The sequence below is a fragment of the Anolis sagrei genome, chromosome 6, assembly GCF_037176765.1.
Source record: "Anolis sagrei isolate rAnoSag1 chromosome 6, rAnoSag1.mat, whole genome shotgun sequence".
Classification (NCBI taxonomy): domain Eukaryota; kingdom Metazoa; phylum Chordata; class Lepidosauria; order Squamata; family Dactyloidae; genus Anolis; species Anolis sagrei.
This window is the reverse complement of record NC_090026.1, coordinates 115,948,284-115,970,775: the sequence shown is the minus strand read 5'-3', so window position 1 is coordinate 115,970,775 and position 22,492 is coordinate 115,948,284. Positions and strand designations below refer to the sequence as shown.

The 22,492-nt window shown below is 42.4% G+C and overlaps 1 protein-coding gene across 4 annotated transcripts in view; it reads left to right on the top strand.

The window, feature by feature from the left end:
• PFKP (phosphofructokinase, platelet) overlaps window positions 1-22,492 on the top strand; it is a 69,410-nt gene that overhangs the window by 7,002 nt on the left and 39,916 nt on the right. For all 4 annotated transcript variants that reach the window (XM_060782540.2, XM_060782541.2, XM_060782539.2 and 1 more), the window contains exon 2: window positions 19,514-19,587. In XM_060782540.2, the coding sequence (XP_060638523.2) occupies window positions 19,514-19,587 (74 nt within the window). The remainder of the gene's footprint in view (window positions 1-19,513; window positions 19,588-22,492) is intronic.

Genomic DNA, 22,492 nt, shown 5'->3' with positions numbered 1-22,492 from the left:
TAAATAAATAGTGCTGAACTGCATGAATTCTATCAGGCATGGGCAAACTTTGGCTCACTAGGTGTTTTGAACTTTAATTCCCACAATTCCTAACAACCGACCTAGAGGACCGAAGTTTGCCCAATGCCCATTTTGTGTGTGTGTAAGGAGCGACTTGAGAAATTGCAAGTTGCTTCTGGTGTGAGAGAATTGGCCGTCTGCAAGGACGTTGCCCAGGGGATGCACGGATGTTTTGATGTTTTACTATCCTTGTGGGAGGCTTCTCTCATGTCCTCACATGGGGAGCTGGAGCTGACAGAGGGAGCTCATCCGTGCTCTCCCCGATTCGAACCTCCGACAGTCCTGCCGGCACAAGGGTTTAACCCATTGCATCACCAGGGACTCCCAATGTCCATGCCTGGTGTAGATGCACCTTGAATGCAGTTTGGCTCCATTTGAACTACTCTTATCTCATTGCTAGGGCATCCTGGGTGTTGTGCTTTGTCAGAGACTCCTCTACCAAAGAGTGATGCTGTCTTGCCTTACTACAACTCCCACCACAGTTGAAGGGAGATATTGACAAGCTGGAATGTGTCCAGAGGAGGGCGACTAAAATAATCCAGGGTCTGGAGAACAAGCCCTATGAGGAGCGGCTTAAAGAGCTGGGCATGTTTGCCTATGGAAGAGAAGGCTAAGAGGAGACATGAAAGTAGCCATGGATAAATATGTGAGGGGAAGTCATAGGGAGGAGGGAGAAGACTTGTTTTCTGCTGCCCTGGAGACTAGGTGCACTATCTCAGAATATCAAGGCAGGAAATCCCATAATATCTGCTTTGAACTGAAATATATGGCAGTGTGGACTCAGATATCCCAGTTTATAGCAGATATTGTGGGATTTCCTGCCTTGCTATTCTGGGATAAAAGGCTGCTAGGGTGCAGAACAATGGCTTCAAACTACAGGAAAGGAGATTCCACCTGAACATGAGGAAGAACTTCCTGACTGTGAGAGCTGTTCAGCAGTGGAACTCTCTGCCCTGGAGTGTGGTGGAAGCCCTTTCTTTCGAGGCTTTTAAATGGAGGCTGGATGGCTTTCTGTCAGGGGTGATTTGAATGCGTCTTTCCTGCTTCTTGGCAGGGGGTTGGACTGAATGGCCCAAGGGGTCTCTTCCAACTCAATGATTCTATGATTCTATTATTGTATGAAGGGCCCCTGGTGACACAGTGGGTTAAACCGCTGAGCTGCTGAACTTGCTGACTGAAAGGTTAGTGGTTTGATTCCAGGGAGGGGGTGAGCTCCTGCTGTTAGCCCCAGCTTCTGCCAACCTAGCAGTTCAAAAGCAAACAAATGGAGCAGAATTCAAAACGATCTTAACAGATTAGAGAGATGGGCCAAAACTAACAAAATGAAGTTCAGCAGGGACAAATGCAAGATACTCCACTTAGGCAGCAAAAACGAAATACAAAGATACAGAATGGGGGACATTGCCTGGCTCAACAGAAGTACGTGTGAAAAAGATCTTGGGGTCCTCGTGGACAAGTTAAACATAAGCCAACAATGTGATGCGGTGGCAAAAAAAAGCCAGTGGGATTTTGGCCTGCATCAATAGGAGCATAGTGTCTAGATCCAGGGAAGTCATGCTACCCCTCTAGTCTGCTTTGGTTAGACCACACCTGGAATATTGTGCCCAATTCTGGGCACCACAATTGAAGGGAGATGTTGACAAGCTGAAATGTGTCTAGAGGAGGATGACTAAAATGATCAAGGGTCTGGAGAACAAGCCCTATGAGGAGCGGCTTAAAGAGCTGGGCAGAAGAGAAGGCTGAGAGGAGACATGAAAGTAGCCATGGATAAATATGTGAGGAAGTCATAGGGAGGAGGGAGCAAGCTTGTTTTCTGCTGCTCTGGAGACTAGGACGCGGAACAATGGCTTCAAACTACAGGAAAGGCGATTCCATCTGAACATTAGGAAGAACTTCCTGACTGTGAGAGCCATTCAGCAGTGGAACCCTTTGCCCCAGAGTGTGGTGGAGGCTCCTTCCTTGGAAGCTTTTAAGCAGAGGCTGGATGGCCATCTGTCAGGGGTGATTTGAATGCAATATTCCTGCTTCTTGGCAGGGGGTTGGACTGGATGGCCCATGAGGTCTCTTCCAACTTTATGATTATATGATTCTATGACTGAAAAGTTGGCGGTTTGAATCCGGGGGGGGGGGGGGGTGAGCTCCTGCTCTTAGCCCCAGCTTCTTCCAACCTAGCAGTTCAAAAACATGCAAATGTGAGTAGATCAATAGGTACCGCTCCGGTGGGAAGGTAACGGCACACCATGCAGTCATGCCGGCCACGTGATCTTGGAGGTGTCTATGGACAACGCTGGCTGTTCGGCTTGGAAATGGAGATGAGCACTAACCTTCAGAGTCGGACACAACTAGACTTAATGTCAGGGGAAAACCTTTACCTTTACCTATCATTTTATGATTCCACAGCCTTGAGCCAGGGCAGTTCAGGTGGTGCCAAAATGCACTGATTCTGCAGTGCAGATGAGCCCTGGAAAGAGACCCAGGGGATGGCAAGGCAGGGAGAAGGGTGGCCGAGTCTGCAGTGAAAGAGCCGGGAATGGGGCTCGGTGTAAACGCCTGGCCTGGCCTTCTTCCTGGTCTGACTCCGCCTCCGGTGTGTACGTGAGGCTCGGCGAGTCGCTGCGGATTGAGGCTGGAGACGTCAGCGCTGGCGGGAAGCAGCAGCATCAGCAGCATCAGCATCAGCAGCAGGAGTCACCCATGGCCTGCCTCCCCACTCCATCGCTTTTTGGGTTGCCTGGCGCAAAGGGAGGGGGCATCCCACATTCATACCAGATTAAGGCTTATCTGGAAGCCCGGTTTAAGGACTTCCAGAGACCCAACCGATCTTGTCCTCATATTACCTATGTAAAATAATAATAATAATAATAAGTGGGTCTCTGAGAGTATGCAGAGTGCTGCACGTCCCCAGTGTGGTGTCCTAGCAAAGAGAAAAGCTGCAAAAGCTCATCGTTTTAAGCCCAGTCCAGTCGTTAGGTCTGAAGTTGTAGAATGAATGCAGCTTGACCGCACTTGAACTGCCATGGCTCAATGCGATGGAGTCCTGGGAGTTGTAGTTTTACAAGGAACTCAGTCTTGTATTGTCGGAGACTTCCATGGCTGGAATCACTGGGATGTTGTAGGTTTTTCATGCTATATGGCCCTGTTCTAGAGGTCCTCACAACCTCTGAGGATGTCTTCCATAGATGCAGGCGAAACATCAGGAGAGAATGCTTCTAGAACATGGTCATATAGCCCAGAAAACCTACAACAACCCAAGCTCAGTCTTCTCTGTCAAAGAAGAATGGTGCTCCTCCAAACTACATAGATTCATAGAATCCTAGAGTTGGAAGAGACCTTGTGGGCCATCCAGTCCAACCCTCTGCCAAGAAGCAGGAAAATCACATTCAAAGCACCCCCAACAGATGGCCATCCAGGCTCTGTTTAAAAGTCTCCAAAGAAGGAGTCTCCACCACACTTTGTGGTAGAGAGTTCCACATGCCCCAAGACTCCATAGCATGTTGATTCTACAGTATAGAGTCACCCTTTGATCCTGTGATTTAGGTTTATTTTGCAAATTGACCTAAAATGCAGCTTTAGTGCATCTACCCAGGCCTGGGCCAACTTCAACCCTCCAGGTGTTTTGCACCTCAACTCCCACAATTTCTAACACCCCACCGGCAGGTAGTCCAAAACACCTGTGGGGGCAAAGTTTGCTCAAGCCTGCTCTGCAGTGTAGAATGAGTGCTGCTATAGCTGGTAGGAATTATGGGAGTTGAAGTCCAAAACACCTGAAGGGCTGAAGTTGGCCTATGCCTGATATACACTTTAACATGAATGCAGGTTTTACCTTCTAGGCAATCCTAGGAGTTTTAGATTGCCGAGGCACCAGAATCCTTTGGCAGAGGAGGCTGAAGGCCTTGTAAAACTACAACTCCCATGGTTTCTTGGTGTTGAGCCAAGGCTGTTCAAGTGGGGTGAAACTGCATTAATTCTACAGGGTAGATGCACCCAATTGTTATGCATGCCCACTTGAATTGCTGGACCCTAGCATGCATCTGCACTGTAGAATTAATGCAGTTCGACCACCACCACCAAGGCTCAATGCTAGGCAGTCGTGGGAGTTGCAGTTTTACAAGGAGCTGCCAAAGCATGCCCTCACCAAACTACAAATCCTAGGATGCCAAACATTCTTCTCTCCAACTGTTAACTAGTTCTGACCCTGTTTGGCTCCCAAGCACAGCTGAATCCAGTGCCTTTAGGAAACTTGGGCACCCAGGCTACTAGGTGCCTTCAAATGGTCTTGGATTAATGAAAATATTCATTGCTGCCCTCCTTGGCTATTTATTTGTCATGTCAGAAGCGAGTTGAGGGTACAGTTAAAATGCATTTTAAAACACAAAATTTAAAAATCTTAGCATTATGCTAAATGTCTTTTGACCAGTAGGAGTGCCTCTGGTGTCGTTATAAGAAGGTCTTCCATTGTGCATATGGAGTGCTCAGGTTGCATTGTAGTAGGTGGTCTGTGGTTTGCTCTTCTCCACACTTGCATGTCATGAACTCCACTTTGTGGCCTCATTTCTTATGGTTGGCTCTGCATCTCATGGTGCCAGAGCACAGCCCGATCAGCGCCTTTTAGATCACCCAGTCTTCTGTGTGCCCAGTGGGGAGTTTCTCATCCGGTTTCAGCCACTGATTAAGATGTTGGATTTCAGCCTGCCACTTTTGGACTCTCACTTGCCGAGGTGTTCCTGCGAGTACCTCTGTAGATCTTAGGAAGTTGTTTCTTGATTTAAGGCATTGGCATGCTGCCTGACATCCTAACAGAGAATGGGCCAGGGATGCCACTGCCTTGGTCCTTTCATTATTGGCTGCTACTTCCTGACGGATGTCAGGTGGTGCAATACCTCCTTGGCTGAGAGACTGTGACTTGCTTAAGGTCACCCAGTGTCTTATGGCACATCTACACTGTGGAATTAGTGCAGCTTGACACTACTTTAAGTGACATGGCTCAATGCTATGGGATCACGGGAGTTGTAGTTTTGCAAGATCTTTACCCTTCTCTGTCAAGGGTGTCTCCCCAAACTACAACTCCTGTGGTTCTATAGCCTTGAGCCATGGCTGGTCAAGTTGTGCCAAATTGCATTAATTCTAAACCCATGGCAGCAAAACAAAACAAAACAAAATCTGTGACAAAGACAAACATTTTTATACATCAGGTTTCATGAATGACAGTCATGTCCATGAAAAGAGATTTAATAATACTCTATTAGGTGCTCTAAGAATTTGCTATAATGGCAGCATCTGAGACAGTGTGCTTTTGTATACAGGTTGCTATGGAACATGAATGGGAACGTGATCCTGTGGGTTTCCCCAAGTTATGTGTTTGTCCCTTATGTTTGAACAGAACACTGATGCAGCACAGTGCGTTCTTGAGTTGTAACATTTCTTTCTGTGCAAGCACAGCCACTGCCCCATCCCCTTTTTCCACATAAAATAATTCCAGAGCACGCCTCTCTCTGCATGACTGAGGCTTATATAATCAAGGCAGCAGCATCTGAGAGAAAGGGAATGAGGTCCCCCCCCTTTTTTTAGCTTCAGGGTGCTTTATTTAAATATAATTAAAGTAAATTTGGTTCTCCAATACCTAAAGGGCCACTCCACAACTGGCACGTGAATAGCTGAGAAGACGGAAGAGGAAGTGTGCAATGCAAACATTGAGCTCAAACTTTGTTTTTTCAAGGGATGAGGAAAAGAAAGACCTTAATCTGACCTAAAGGCATTGAGTGGCACTTTTGTCTGTGTTGTCTTTGCAGGGATCTCCCTGGGAAAAGGGAGATGTATTTGCAGACTTGTTTCAATCACCCACCCAGACAGAGAAAAGTTGGTGAAATACGTAACTTGTTCCGTATTAACAGTTCGCCATGAATCAGCATGCCTCGGCTGCATCTGAGTCATAATCTGCCAAGGTCATTGAAAGAAGGTGGGGCAAGTTGGAGGACAAGTGCTGGAGGTTACAGAGACTAAGGGAAGGAGAGAAAAAAAATATTGACAAAGCAGCTCTTTTAGATCCACCAGAATTCCAGATTTGCTGCACACAACTCACATTTCTCCCCACTTTTGTTTGGAATTTAAAAAACCCCCACCAATCTGGTCTGGGATATGTTGTTTTTGTTTTATTTGCAGGAGATAGAAAGTGGAAGGGGCTATGCCTGAAGATGTATTGCACATTCTGACTAGTATTGGGGTTTCCAGCTCAGGAAATGCTGGGGCTGGTTTTAGTCTCATAGAAATACTTTCTCTTTTGTTATTCGGGTATTTCCTTATCGCTCTTCAGGTGTATGTGTGAAGTGGGATTTGAGTTTTCGGTAATAGTAAGATAGCTGGGTCCAGAAGCTCTGAGCATTACGGAGATGCCGCATTGCTCCTTCGGGAGCGCTGTTTGTGCAAGAGAGACTTATCTAATGTAAGCCAGGCCAGAGACAGATAATATAGAAGGAATGTAAGAGTTATTTAATGGCGAAACCCTAACGCTAACTCTGAACCATACCATAAGCTTAAGCCTAACCCCTTACCCAAACCCTTACCCCTACCCTAACCCTAACCCTAACCCTGAACCATACCCTAACTGTAACCCCTAACCAGGCATGTAACTGGGGGGGGGGGCTTGGGGGGCTTTGCCCCCCCCCCAAAATTCTCATGGTGGTCTGCGAGAAGGCCTTACTGGTACATTATTCAAACTGTTATGTTTATTCATATCATGATTTGATCACCATGCTCAATATATCCCATATGCTTGGGGGTATTGGGGTAACAATACAAAAAGTTTGCTAGGGTAGACCCTCTTTCACTCAGACTCAGCCCCCCCCCCCCGAATCAAACTCAGCTCCCCCCCCCCCCCCGAAACAAAATCCTGGCCTGCCCCTAACCCTTACCCCAATCCTTACCCTAAGCGTTCCCTCCTTTCTATCCTTCCCTCACTCTCCCATTCTCACTCTGCCCCCTCTCTTCCCTTATTCACAGCCACCTTTGCGGCATCTCCATAATGCTCGGAGCTTCCATACCCAGCTATCATACTATCACCGAGTTTTCTATTTAGATGTATATGTTCCAGAGCCAGCATGGTATAGTGTTTTGAGTTTTGGATTATGATTCTGAAGACAAGTGTTTAAATCAGCGTTTCTCAACCTGAAGACCGGGACCCTGGAGGGGTCGCGAGGGGGTGTAAGAGGGGTCACCAAAGACCATCAGAAAGCACAGTATTTTCTATTGGCCATGGGGGTTCTGTGTTGGAAGTTCAACCCATTTTTATCATTGGTGGGGTTAAGAATGCTCTTTGATTGTATGTGAACTATAAAGGGGAAACCTTTAACTTTACCTACTTGAAGGCACACAACAACGATACAGACTATGTTCCAAGTAGCCAAAAGTATATGTATAGAGATAACTGTGTAAAAGCTTTATATGTTTCTTTTAATTACAAGACCATCACAACTAATGTTGCAATCCTAAACAGAATTACATGGAATTAATGGAATTACTTAGGAGTCTTATTTAGTCTGGGGCAAAAGGTTCAAACTAATACACTACCAGGGAGTAATCCTTGTTATAGAAAATATAGTTTACTTCAGTATAGAGGTTTAGGCTAGACAATGCATGAGATTGCTTTGTTAGATTTGGATTCAACTGTAGTCATACAGGAAATCAGTGTCTGGTTTCAGTACCTTTAATAGTAGTGTGCCTGGTTTTCATAGGATTAAATCTGGATCAGATCTTAATTTTAAGTAAATGGACACAGGATCTGGGCTGTAAATATTTTCTATATAGTACTTGGTTCCTTTCCTTTTGAGCGAATACTCTTGTCAGTGCAACAATGTACTTTTTGGAAGAAGAAGGTTGTTATTAAGTGACCCCTCTCAGTGAGTGGCTCTGCAGTTAGTAACTTTAATAGGATTATTTAATGCATTCCTATGCTTCATGCAAGAGTTACAACTAGTACATTTTGTTTCCAAGCATGCTTGCTCATCTCTGGCACATTATAAAATAACATATTCTAGGATTCTATCGGATATAGTCTGATCCTTCAAAAGTGGAGTTTAAGCCCTATAATGTATACTGTGGAAGATTTATACCAATCTATTCCATTCATACTGGTTCTCATTTTCTGCTATGTGTTATGTAATGTAGTGTTTCAGAGAAGGAGTAACTTTATTGGTAAACTGACCATTAAAATCTTCTTACATCTTTTGGTCACACTCATACTGCAATATATTATGCTCTTCCAAGTTATTTCTGAGTATGACTTTGCTAAGGTCATCTGGTAGGTTCCTGTGGCTGAGCAGGGATTTGAACCCTGGTCTTCAGAGTCATAAAACAACACTAAACCCATACATTATGGTGACTCTCATTCTATATGCTTATTGGCATATAGCACAGAAGCCATCAGTACCACCTCCTTTATGTGTCTCTTCTACAGTTCTGGTATTCCAGCATCAAGAAACCCAAACTGATACTGACACAGCAAGGAGAGTCTTATAATAATAATAATAATAATAATAATAATAATAATAATAATAATACACTTTCTTTATATTCTGCATTATCTTCCCGGAGGGACTCAGAGTGGATTACAGTTTTACTCATATAAGGCAAACATTATTGCCTTTTTACACAGTAAACAACAACATACAATACACAGACAGAGGCAAAAACCTTCACTGGCATCTGGAAGCAATGCTCAACTCAGCCATGTAGCGACTCTCTTGTTCAATTTTTCCATGCCGAGAAGCTTGTTGTCTATAAAGCTTTCTGATTGTGTTGCCCGCATGTCTGCATGGGGCAACCTTTTAACCTCCCCGCCAAGGCCGTACCTATTGATCTACTTGCATTACATGCTTTCAAACTGCTAGGTGGACAGAAGCTAGGGCTGACAGCTGAGATCTCACCCTGACTCATGCCTTCGAACTGGCTATTCCATTCATACCAGTTCTCATTTTCTGCTATGTCAGCAGATTTCCTGGAGGTAGCAGTTTAACCCACTGTGCTACCAGAATGAAGACCTTGAGGTTTTTACATAGGCCCTTTTAAAGTCATTGGATTTTATGTCTTCTGGGTTTTGTTTGATAGCACAAGGTCTTAACCTTTGACCATGAAGTTTTCTATGTGAAAATATTTTGTTGCATTAATTTTGGTGTTTGAAAGCATTGTAGAGCCTATTGAAAAGTAGAACAGTGGTCTTCCATTTGCTTAGAGCTGGCAGCATATGAAGAACTGAAGAACCAAAGGAGTTGCCATTCAAAACCATCTGGAGAGCCCATGTTGCCTATCTCTGCCCTTCCAAGTTCTTTCTTTTGTGGATTTCCAGTGTTCACGAGTGTTGCCATTTATACTTCATCCCTGCTTACTCTTTCTTCCTTATTTCTGTACTGTTTCACATTTTTTGAATACTGCTGAATAATAAAATACATTTGGCATTTTTCTGTCTTTGCCTGACATCCTGCATAGCACAAGATAGAATATTTCTGCATGTAGAATATTGCTGCAGTGAGTATCTAATGCCCTTAGGTGTAGATCCCCCCCCCCCCGTCATTCAGTGGGTGGTGAAGTGCATTTGAAAATCGGGGTAGCGACTGACTATCTCCCTATAACAACATGCAAAATGATTACATCTTCTGCTGAGACCTTTGGAGAACTGCACTGGATTTCAATGGGTGATATAATCCCAGAAGGGTTAAATCATGACACAGATAAGAAGGAAATACCAATTTTCATAGCATATGCTGGTATAAGGTGGTCTTAGATCTGCATATGCCAATCACTTCCTGCCAGCCATAGTGTGTTAATCTTCTCACTAGGATCTACTATATCACAGCCATGATATGTTAGTCTTTCAGTTCTTTTGGACTTTTGCATTCCAGAAACTCTATCCATCATAGCTGATAATAATGAATTATGGGGTTCATAGTTTAAAAGGTGCCCCATACCTATTTTGATAAATATTGCAATCCTACAACCCTAGACTCTATTTTAGATGACATCCTAGAATAGAGCGATAATACATGTAAATGGCGTCTCGTGGGAGTAGTTTTCTGATTCCCACTTATGTTTAACCTGTAAATGCAAGAACAAGTTGATCTGCACGTAACATTTCCCTGTGAATTTGTTGTCAAAATAGAAACTTCTGAAGGTGAAGAAGGGCAGGCAATTCACCTTCTCAAAATCCTACTGCTTGCCTGAGTGTCGGCAAGTACCACTAGACATAAGTCAAACTCAAGTGTGTATCCTAATGTATAGATATGTGCAGTGAAACATCCATGGAAATTATTGGCATATAGGTATACTTTACTCTTGGGAAAAGGCCATTTATCTTCCATCCTCATTAAAACTATCAGGTTTTGGTAATTAAATTTGCAGATGAGAAGAATTCAGTACGGAAATGAATTATGGTAGATTATTTTGCTTTATTTCTGGAGCAGTGAGAAAGATACCTTTTGCTATGAAATCTGCTACAACCAGCTACACATAGTTTCATTGCACAGAGGCTGAACAGTATTATGGATTGAGTATACCTGTTTGTTTTTTTAATGAGATGAGAGCATAATTACATTTGTGGAGATAGAATCTAGATTTCTATTATGACTGCAAATAGGATAATGGCATAAAGCCTGACTTTGTGTTGCTTTTCACTTGCTTATGGGTTGCAGCAAAGATTCCACCCCTCTTTAGCTCTTTGTGCCCATTTGTTTTTCATGTATTACAGTGGGGAGGAGTAGATGTTGCCCAAGCTCAGCCCAGCCTCAAATTCCTTTGCCCACCTGCATTTTAGACATTTTTACATTTATGCAGAAAGTCTGATAAGACTCACAAAGTTCTTGTAAATGGAAAACCCTAATGAAGGATACCTCTCTAGGAAATTTCTGGGTCTTCCAGCATGACACTATGCTATGGCAACTTCTGACTGAAGTCATTTCAGTGTGGTTTGCTGCCATCCATGGTTTTCCTGTTTTAGGGATGTACTGTATTTGCAAATACAGTGTTCCCTCACTTATTGCGGATGTTGCATTCCAGGACCACCCGCGATATGTGAAAATCTGCGAAGTAGGGATGCTGCACTGGGTTGGTCTCCGGATGTCACGCAGGTCTCCCTCCCTCATGACCTACCTGACATTCACCCCTCTAGACCAGTCCATCATCCTTCCCTTCCTTCCTTCCCTTCCTTCTTCCGCTTTCAACCCGGAAGGGCTCCCGTCTGCAGGGGAGAGTAAGGAAGAGAAGGAGGAGGAAGCAGGTGAGGAGGGAGAGCTGAGTGAGTGGGGCACTGCAGGAGGTGGCTTCCCAGGCTAGCATCTCCCACAGTAAATATATACATTACAGTATTAAAAAACTGTGAAACAGCAAATCTGTGAAAAGCAAACCACGAAGTAGTGGGGGAACACTGTATTCCAAATTTTAAAAGCCAAAGGTTGGACCATTGCTTGGAGCATTCCTTTTACAACATGAAGAAATACAGCAATATTTTATTGCAGGTCTCACTTGGACCTCTGAATGTTAAGTACATACAGCTATTGCATTAAAGACTTGATGGTGAGGTGCTATAGCTATATGTCTGACTGTCATTGGAAAGAGAAATATGGATCTTTTATTTGCTTCATCTCTACAAGAGAGTTTCTTACATTACGTATTGTATTTTTCAACTTTCACAAGTGTGATTCATCTCCAACTGTGCTTGGTTTCTTAGTAGACAGTTACCAGAACACACAGCGTGCACCTTATATATCTAATACCTTATAAATCAGTGGTTCTCAACCTGTGAGTCCCCAGATGTTTTGACCTTCAACTCCCAGAAATCATAACAGCTGGTAAACTGGCTGGGATTTTTGGGAGTTGTATGCCAAAACACCTAGGGACCCACAAGTTGAGTAACAATGCTATAGATACTACCACCTGCATATATTCTAAACATGCACAGAGGCACTGTAGAATGATTCCTGTATGTATTGGAGATAAATTCCTGAACTTACCAAGGAAAAGAGAAACTATGGATAATAGCAAACTCTATTAAAATTAATGGCTTCTACTAGAAATTAATGTAGAATCACCCTGGAGGACCTGGAAAATTCCTATCTATGTCTATAGCTATATCTCTAACTCTCTGTCTATTGTTGAATGTGGGTAAATGAACCCACAAGTACTGGTCCTGTGGGTCCTGTATGTCTTCTGTAGACATTCTGTTGAGTACAGGGGGTAGGTTCTGAGTTTGATAATCAAGAATAGAAAAAATATTGGAGGCATTAGATTAGACAATAAAATGCAAATAGACCAGAGCGAACTTTGGAATCTGTTCAGCCACTTTTGTTTTACTTGATAGAAAAGGTGACCAGATGAATTGCACTTCCAAGGAGTGGCTGATATCTGTTAATAAAGTGGGTTTGCAGAAGGAAATAACCAGAGAAAACCAGGAACTCCTTTTTCTGTGACTTGCAGAAAGCTTCATATAAAAAAGTATGGGGTGAGGGGAAGGTATGCGATATGTTGAGGACACAACAGTGAAATGCATATTTGGGATTCCATTTGAGAGACATACGTTAAGCGGCTTTCATAGTGACTTATGAGATTATCATAGCTGCAGGATGTCTAACAGTATTTTATTTCTTTGATTCAAGTGGCTTAATTGTTCTGTTCACATTCAATCAATTAGTTCTGGGTGCTTTTATTGGTGAGTTGTTTATCCAGTGTGAAATGGAGTCATGCTGTTACATTATGCAATACAGAGCAATGGCTATCTATTTGGCTTTAGTGTGAATTGATTATTGATGAGCTAATGGAAATACTGGACTCTGCCAGGCTTTGAAAAAACCCATTGGTTCTGTGCTCAGTCCAGTGTTTCCTGTTGCCTCTCACCTAACTTTTAAAAAGTTGGTCCCTTTCCCCGCATCCTCAACCAATCCATATCAGTTTTAGATGGGTTTCAAACCCTTTTGTCACCTCCCCTCATCCCACTGCTGTTTCTCTTCTCTCCCACCCCACTCTTTTTCGCTTCCACTGACATTTCCTCATCTAAAGTACAGCCGAGTCTCGCTTATCCAATGTTCATCTAACGTTCTGTATTATCCAATGCAGTCTGCCTCCTGCCCGGATCCACAATACATTGTGATGTTTTGATGCTAAATTTGTAAATATAGTAATTACTACATAACATTACCGTGTATTGAACTGCTTCTTCTATCAATTTGTTGTAAAATGTGATGTTTTGGTGCTTAATTTGTAAAATTTTGACATTCAATAGGCTTTTCCTTAATTCCTCCTTATTATCCAACATTTTTGCTTATCCAACATTCTGCTGGCCCATTTAGGTTGGATAGGCGAGACTCTACTGTATCTTCATTCAGTCTTTCTATTGCACATTTGCCCATTCCATCCATGCCAGGCAGCTAGGAGTTTCTCTATGTGTTTCCATCTTTTAGTTCACAAAATCCAGGTAATCTGATTTGCATATTTTGAAGGTGATTTTGCAACTTGGTAGATTTTGAAAGGATTAACTAACACACATGCTGCTAATTTTACATCCTGAAGCCTGTCAGAGTTGCTTCATAGAGATAAAATGATGTTTAGTATCTTGCAGACAGAGCACGACTCCTGCCCCAAGATGGGTACAGCTACGTAAGATTTCTGCAGACCATTGCTCTGTTTCTTTCTTGTTTTATCCTGGATTGTTCTTTTAAAGGAGTGTTTCTAAACCTGCAACCCCTTAATACAGTTTTTTTATGTTGTGGTAACCCCCAACCATATTTTTTTTGTGACTTCATAACTGTAATTTTGCTACTGTTATGAATGATAATGTAAATATCTGATATGCAGGATGTATTTTCATTCAGTGGACCAAATTTGGCACAAATACCTGATACAGCTAAATTTGAATACTGGTGGGGTTGGGGGGATTGATTTTGTCATTTGGAAGTTGTAGTTGCTGGGATTTATAGTTTACCTACAGTCAAAGAGCATTCTGAATTCCACCAATGATGGAATTGAATCAAATTTGGCACACAGAACTCCCGTGACCAATCAAAAAGCTGGAAGGGTTTGTTGGGCATTGACCTTGATTTGGCACACCTTCAGCAAGAGCTATAGCCCTTTACTTTATAAACTGAGAGCCATGAGCACCTTAAATATAAATCTATTATAATCTAGATGCAGAAGCAGCATTAGTAATTTTGTAGAAGATGAGCTGATAATCAACTGATCTTTGGAAGTGCAATGGGATTGCTGAATTGGAGAGTCAAATAACTTTCTTTGTTAGAATGACGAACAAGAGGCTTTTTAGCAGATGGCCATATGGAGCTGCTTTCTATCATCTACTACTACTACTACTACTACTACTAAACTATTTGTATACCGCTCTATCTCCCCGAGGGGATTCAGGGCAGTTTCCGACATGGTAAAACATTGCACTTACATACATACCAAGTATTCATAAAAATCATTAAAAACAAGACAACATATTATATAACAGACATACATATGTAAAAAGGCAATTCCACACTAATTTCCATCAGGCAAGTTCAAGTAGCAGTGGCCAGAATTCCAGAGTGGGCCTCAACAACAATGTGAGAGTTGGGCTTGCAAAGAGAAGTAGACTAGGGCCTGGGGAATGGGTAAGGTGCAAGTGTGGTCCTGCCTGATGGTTAAGGGTGGGCCCTGGCATTATTTCCAAGGCCTGCTGTACATCTATAAGGGTCTGGGTGAATGGGAAGACATAGGGCCGAGGAAGTGAGTAAAGTGCAGAAACAGTGCCCTGATGGCCTTAACTATTCATTTCCAGGGCCTCCTCGGTAGCAATAAGGGACTGGGCCAGGGCTAGTACAATGAGGTAGCATGGGGCCGGAGAGTGAGTAGGGCACAGAGCAGGGACTCAACCAGTGGCCATGGCAGGACCTGGAGCTAATCATTTCCAAAAGCCGGTTGGAACCACCTGTTGGAACCACCTTTCAGGTCCTTGTGGAAATAAGCTGGTGACGGGGCTAGTCTTAGCTCCCTGGGGAGGGCGTTCCAAAGGTGGGGGCCACCACTGAAAAGGCCTCTCCCGTGTTCTGACCAACCGCACTTGTGATGGTGGTGGAAACAAGAGGAGACCCTCCCTGGCAGATCTAAGAGTCAGGTATTTCTCACCCCTGTTAAGTGGAAATGCGTAGGATTGATCTTGGAACAATTTTAGAGTCCCTTTCATGTGCCAATTTAGTGCTGGAATTGGGAAACATTTAATCGTGTAGGCATGACTTGAGAAGCCTTCACCAAATTATTGCCACACTATGACCCCCATATTTGCAGGGGATACATTCCATTCTTACCCTAGATACCTGAAACCATGCATTATAGCCAACTCTATATTTTGACTATAGTTTGGCTGGAAGCATATAATAGAATATCACAGGAGGACCTGGACTGGCCTATCAACACTTCTGGGAAAGGGTAGGCATATTTTTGAAACATGGATATATGACACTACATATTGAATCCATGGATGAGGAAGCTATTCTGTAATTTATCGTGAGATCATTTTTCATTTCCTGTGCCATTCCTCCGTATTTATCAAAGCAGTGCAGAGCTGCAAGGTATAAAAATGCCATTAAAACCTTGCAATAAAGCCATGTGAAATCATTAAGTCAGTTAGGGTGAAGGCATTTATATGCTGCTAAACAACCTGTGGCACGTGCCCTTGCTAGGCTGGGTGTGAATGTGTAGACTGAGCATTGTTTTCTGCTACTGGATTTGTTGCTAGAATGTGCTGATAGAGAAAAATGTTCCTATTCCTAAATCCTAATGTTCCTAAAGCATACATTAGATTTGGGATATAGACAACCTTCGGGCATTTAAAAATGTTCACTCTGATCACACTGCAAGTTTATGAATAGATGAATTCTTATTAGAATGCTCAGTTTGGATGGCTGGGTCTGCGTATTTGACAGTATAGCCTCCAACATTTTGCAGGTGAAAATGGTACGTGTGGCCAAGCAAGACTGGAATGCTGTTGAGAAGGCAAAAGCTTCCTGTTTTTACTTGGCCATAGTAGGCTTACTTGGCCATAGTAGTCCACACTATGGTTACATCCTGTATAGACTACTGCAATGTGCTCTATGTGGAGTTGCCTTTGAAGCTTCAAACGGTCCAATGGGCAGGACCCAGATAGCTCACCAGAGCGACATTCAGGGAGCATACAATCCCTCTGTTACGCCAACTCCACTGGCTGCTAGTTTGGTACCAGCCACAATTCAAAGCGTTGGCTTTAGCCTACAAAGCTCTAAATGGTTCCGGCCCAGCTTACCCGTCCAAATGTATATCTCCCTATGAACCATCTAAGAGTTTAAGATCACCCGGGGAGGCCCTACTCTTGGTCCTGTCTTCTTCACAGGCACAACTGGCGGGGACGAGATACAGGGCCTTCTCAGTGGTGGTATTAGATCAACCCCCTCCCTCTTGACCTTCCAGAAAAAAATAAAAACATGGGTATTTGAACAAGCCTTCAGAATCTAATGCAACAGTGAAACATGGTATTAGACAAAAGTGAACATTGGAACGACTCAGACAATTTTATGAAGGCATTGGTTCTATATATTTTTAAAGGTGTTATTGAATGTATTTTTAATTCTGTTAATGGTATATTGTTAGGCATCAAATTGCTGCCTGGTTGTAAGCCGTCTTGAGTCACCTTTGGGCTCGAGAGGGTTGGGATAGAAATATCTTAAATAAATAAAAATAATAAATATTTAGGGGAAAAACACAAAACCTAGGAGAGGCTGCAGTAGGTTACTTTTGCCTGCCCTTGCTTCTTCTCTCCTTGCATGGAGTTGCTGAGTGAGTACAAACTACTTTTGCACTTTGAACTTAGTTTGCATCAGTTAAAGTAAGCCCAAATAAAGGGAGAAAGTGGAAAGAGAGTGAAACTGGGAAAAGTGGGGTGGCAAAGGCTTAATCAGGATAGTCTTGCCATATCTGGACAGTTGGAGGGCATGAAACAGCAGCTAATAGCTTTCAGCAAGACCGACTACAGTCAAATTCAATTTCATTGATGGGATTAAATATTTGGGTCATCTTGCTTGCAAGTTTGAGCATGTCATATCAAATGGAAGATTCTTATCTCATTAGTGCCTCTTTGGAGCCTTGTGAATGGCTACCAAGTTACCCAAATGATGCTGATGGACCAGAAAGATGACTCTTCTAGGTCAGGGATGGATACTTGCTGGTGCACAGCCCCTTTGCAGACTTCCTTTTATAAATAGATTGCAAATGATGGGCTTGTGTTGCCTTGTTTGTTGAAAAACAAAAGGCTTTTGAGTACTGTATCAAGGCATGCAAAGAAAGTTACTTACACCCCATTTCTTGTAGTTAGTTCAGACTTTTCTTTTAAACTGAAGTAGTTAGGCTAGTGGGGAATTTGGATGGCTTTTGGCAATGGAACTTTGTAAAATTGTTATCCTCTGGTAAACTTGAGCAATTTGATAACATTTGTAAAAAAAACCAAACAATAATTATCTTCATGTAGACTGGCTCTGTTAGCCACATCATTTGCCCTACTGGAAATAGAACTCTTTGTGTTCCTCTTCCACATTCCTGGCTAATTGAGTCCTTACATATCTATTAGTGGAACACCACAATAGCTGTGGCAAATGACTTCATTATAATGATGGATCACAGGTTATCCAATAGATATTTGGAGTTCATCTACAATATCATATTGTCTCGCATTCGCTCTTAGTGTTGGATTGGATGACATCAACAACACGTGACCCAAAATCTTGTCGGGCTGTGAAGTTCACAGTGTCTTCATAGATGGGCCATAGGTTCTTCTGTAAGCTGATGTTTTTCATAGGCACATTGTCATTTTTCATCCTCTATGAAGATCATTATCTAACACAGTGAAGATAATGGATCAATTTCTCATTTTCTTTCATTTCTTTCCTGCCTTACTTGCAGGAGGTCACAGTGGCATGCACAGATTTTCCAACTTTGTCTCCACAACTCAGTTAAAAGTAGTTTATGAGAAAGGCAGCAATTGACTTATGACCACCCAATGGGAATTGATCCCAAGTTTCTTTTTTCTTTAATCCATGCTGAAGTCATGAAAGCTGCATTGGGTGGATAATGTTCCTCTTTTGTGTAGTAATGACATGGGGACTTCTTCAATGGTATTTTGATTGAAGCACAGCAGATGTTTAATCATGTCTTAATGTCTCATTGTATACGTGAGGATACTGTAGATTCACATACTTGTCTCCACTGCCATTTAATGTTTACAGACTTCAAAAAACTGCATTGATTCAAGCATTTATTGCTATCCATTCAAATACATGATCATGTTACTCTGGAATATCAGTTAACGTGGTCTTGTAGTGTTTTAGAGATTAACTTGAAAGAATGTAATTGGCCCATACTCCAGGAAATAATGCCCTGCTGCTCACTGGATGGAAGGATATTAGAGGCAAAGATGAAGTACTTTGGCCACATAATGTGAAGACAGGAAAGCCTGGAGAAGATAATGATGCTGGGGAAAATGGAAGGAGCAAGGAAGAGGGGCTAACCAAGGGCAAGATGGATGGATGGCATCCTTGAAGTGACTGGCTTGATTTTGAAGGAGCTGTGCATGGTGATGGCCGACAGGGAGCTCTGGCATAGGCTGGTCCATGAAGTTACGAAAAATCAGAAGCAACTGAACAAATAAACAACAACAACAACAAAGTTGGTGGCATAAACTTTCATAGACTGAGTATGCATTCTGGGATGTGTCTGAGAAAGAAGATTGCAAAATTAATATAGTTTAGCACTACTTTGACTAGCATGGCTCAAGGCTATGGATCCTAAGACTAGTAGTTTGGTGACACACCAGTACTCTTTGGCAGAGATAGCAAAAAAAAAAAAAAAACTTGGAAAACTATAACTCCCATTGTTCCATAGCATTGAGCCATGTAGTAAAGTGGTATAAATTAGCATTAATTTAACAGTATAGATGCGCTTTCAGTCTATGAAGGCATATGTTGTCATATTTGTTCTCCCAATTAACCTATAAGGTGCCACAACATTACTTTGGATACTACCAGTATTATCAGTGTATCTTAGAAATACAAGCTAGTGTGAGATAATGGTCTGAGAGTTGGGCTATGAGTCTGTCGAGTCCGGAGTTCGAATCCCCACTCAACTATAGAAATGGACCAGGTGACATTAGGCAAGTCACATTATCTCAGCCTCAAAGACGGCAAAGGCAAACCTCTGCCAGGAAAGCTCAGTGAAAAATTTGGCCGTGGGTGTCATCAATTACAAATTATTTAAAGGTATGCACCAACAAATTATAGCAAGAAAACATATAATCCCATTACACATTATCCTTCCAATTGATGCTGTAACTTTTTGAATGAAATTATTAAATCAAATACATTGAAGTATTCCGTTTCTTCAAGTTAATGTTTTCTAACACTTTGTTTCCTGTTTACAGGTATGAATGCAGCTGTCCGTGCTGTCGTGCGCATGGGGATCTATGTTGAAGCGAAAGTATATTTTATCTATGAGGTTGGTATTTACATTTGTTGTATGTATGTTCTACTGCTGACTTGTAATGTAATACTATGCTCCAGCAGTTGACCTGGTAAAGTGTGGAATGTTGGAGGAAGACACGGGGATAGACCAGGAAATATTCCCATTCTGTATCTGTCCTACAGCATTACACGCTTGAATAAAAAGTACAGTGAGACTGTTTGCAATCAGCAAGATATGGTTGTAGAGAAGGGATGGGATAGTTCCCCACCCCATTACACCTTTCTCCTTCTCAGTATCTCCTTCATATTTTTTCTCAAGAGGTGGAAGAATGGGCATGGTCCTTCAGTTTGACCTATTCTTCATTGTCTTTTTTAAAAAGTCGTGTCAGAAGCGACTTGAGAACATACTGCAAGTCACTTCTGGTGTGAGAGAATTGGCCACCTACAGAGACATTGCCCAGGGGATGCCCAAATTTGTTACCATCTTGCTGTGAGGCTTCTCTCATGCCCCCACAAGCTAGAGCTGACAGACGGGAGCTCACCCTATCTCATGAATTCAAACCGGCAACCTTCAGGTCAGCAACCCAGCCTTTATGTCAGCAATCCAGTTGGCACAAGGGTTTAATCCATTGCGCCACAGCGGCTCCCTGTTTCATTTTACTAATTTCAGCTGATTATTAAACTTACTAGAGGTTCATCTACACTGTAGAATGACTTCAGTCTGACAGTACTTTAACTACCTTGACTCAATTTTATGCAACCATGGGGACTTGTACTTATAGGACCTTTAACCTTCTCCGCCAAAGAGGGGTGATGCCTAAACAAACTACAAATTCAGAATTCTACAGCATTGAACTATGGCAGTTAAAGCGATGTCAAATTGCATTTGATCTACATTCATAGAATCATAGAATCAAAGAGTTGGAAGAGACCTCATGGGCCATCTAGTCCAACCCCCTGCCAAGAAGCAGGAATATTGCATTCAAATCACCCCTGACAGATGGCCATTCTGTTAGAGTGATTTTCTTGGTTTGAAGGGGAGACCACAGAAAGCTACATACAAATATACAGTACAGCAGGGAATACATTCCTGAACTTACTGTGGAAAAGAAAACAACATGGATAATAAAAAAAACCTATTGGAAACAATTACTTTCATTAGAAATTAGCATTGAGTAGCTCTGGAGGAACTAGACAAGTCTTAGAGGGCATTCTCTTTGTAGGAATTTACTAGATCATCCAGGGAAACTCTTAAGTAACTTGTGGGGAAGCAAACAACATATTGCCCAGTAGGGTAGGTGAAACTAAGGTCCTAATACTTTGTTCTGCATACTCATCTAATTTATCTAGTTGCTTCTGGTATGAGAGAATCAGCCATCTACAAAGACGTTGCCCAGAGGATGCTCAGATGTATTGCAATCTTGTGGGGAGGTTCTCTCATGTCTCCTTATTCATGTCTCCATCTAATTTAGCTGCTAAAACATTGGATGTGGCTCTTAATGAGACATGTCGCATTATCTCAGGATGTCTGCGCCCTACACCACTGGAGAAATTGCATTGTTTCGCCAGTATTTCACCACCTGACTTTCTTCAATAATGAAAGGACCAAGGCAGTGACATCTCTGGCCCACCCCTGCTTTAAATATTAGTCAGCACGCCAACGTCTTAAATCAAGAAATAGCTTTATAAGGTCTACAGAGATATTTGCAGGTACACCTCAACAAACAAGAGTCCAAAAGTGGCAGGCTAAAATCCGGAACCTCAACCCATGGCTGATACAAAATGAGAGACTCCCTCCTGGAGACACAGAAGTCTGAGTGACATGGAAGGCACTGAACAGACTGCACTCTGGCACCATGATATGCAGAGCCATCCTTAAGAAATGGGGCCACAAAGTGGATTCCATGGCATGCAAGTGTGGAGAAGAGCAAACCACAAACCATCTACTACAATGCAGTTTGAGCCCTGTCACCTTCTCATAGCAACACCAGAGGCACTCCAAGTGGCCAGCTACTGGTCAAAGGACATTTAATATAATGCCAAGGTTTTTAAACTTTGTGTTTCTTAAATACATTACAACTGGACCCTTGGTTCGCTCCTGATACAATAAATATAATCTAATTTAGTTAGTAATCTTGATAGTGTCTTCACATGTTTTGTTTAAAAGGACTTACTTGTAGTAGTTAAGTCTGTATGCAGAGAGCTGTAAACTCTGTTGTGCAGAAAGAGGAGCTCAAGTGTGTTAAATGTGTGTGTGAATTTCCCCCACCTCAAAAGCCACACAAAAGCCTTCTTTGCATTTGTGAATAAAACTTCCAGCTTTTGATCTGGGTGTAATTGTGGTGCTGCAAAACACACCCGGAAGTGTCCTCTTCCCACTTTTTATACAGAAAGAGAATTCAATCTGTCTGCTTTTTTGTCCATGGCTAACCCATGTCTGTCTACTTTGTAACTCACCAGTCAAAGAGCTGGAAAACACATGAATATGCAAACCAGCACAGTGTTGTGGTCTACAGTCCCTTTGTTGCATTGCTACAGCAACTGAACTATTTATTTGTGTCTCATGGTGGCATTGGAAGTTTCTGTGTGAAAATATTTGTCCATTCTTGCTTGAAAGAAGCGTGTTTTCAGGGGATTTCCCATCTCTTTCCCTTTTAATTGTCAGATTACAAAGCTTCAAAATAATGCCTCGGCCCGTACAGTACTTCTCTATACCCACTGCTGTTTTTCCTCTCATCTTGGTTGACTCCTCTTAAAACAGTTACTTATATTGAATTCAGCAGTAGGGAATCCCAGAGGCAAGACTTTAGTAAAGAGATCAATAGTTCCCTGTTCTCCAGTTTGACCAGCAACATAGGGCTAGACAGACACATATTTTCTCTCTTCTCATCAGCTGTGGTGCATACTAAGGACATTGAAACTGAAGGGCCTTAGAGCCT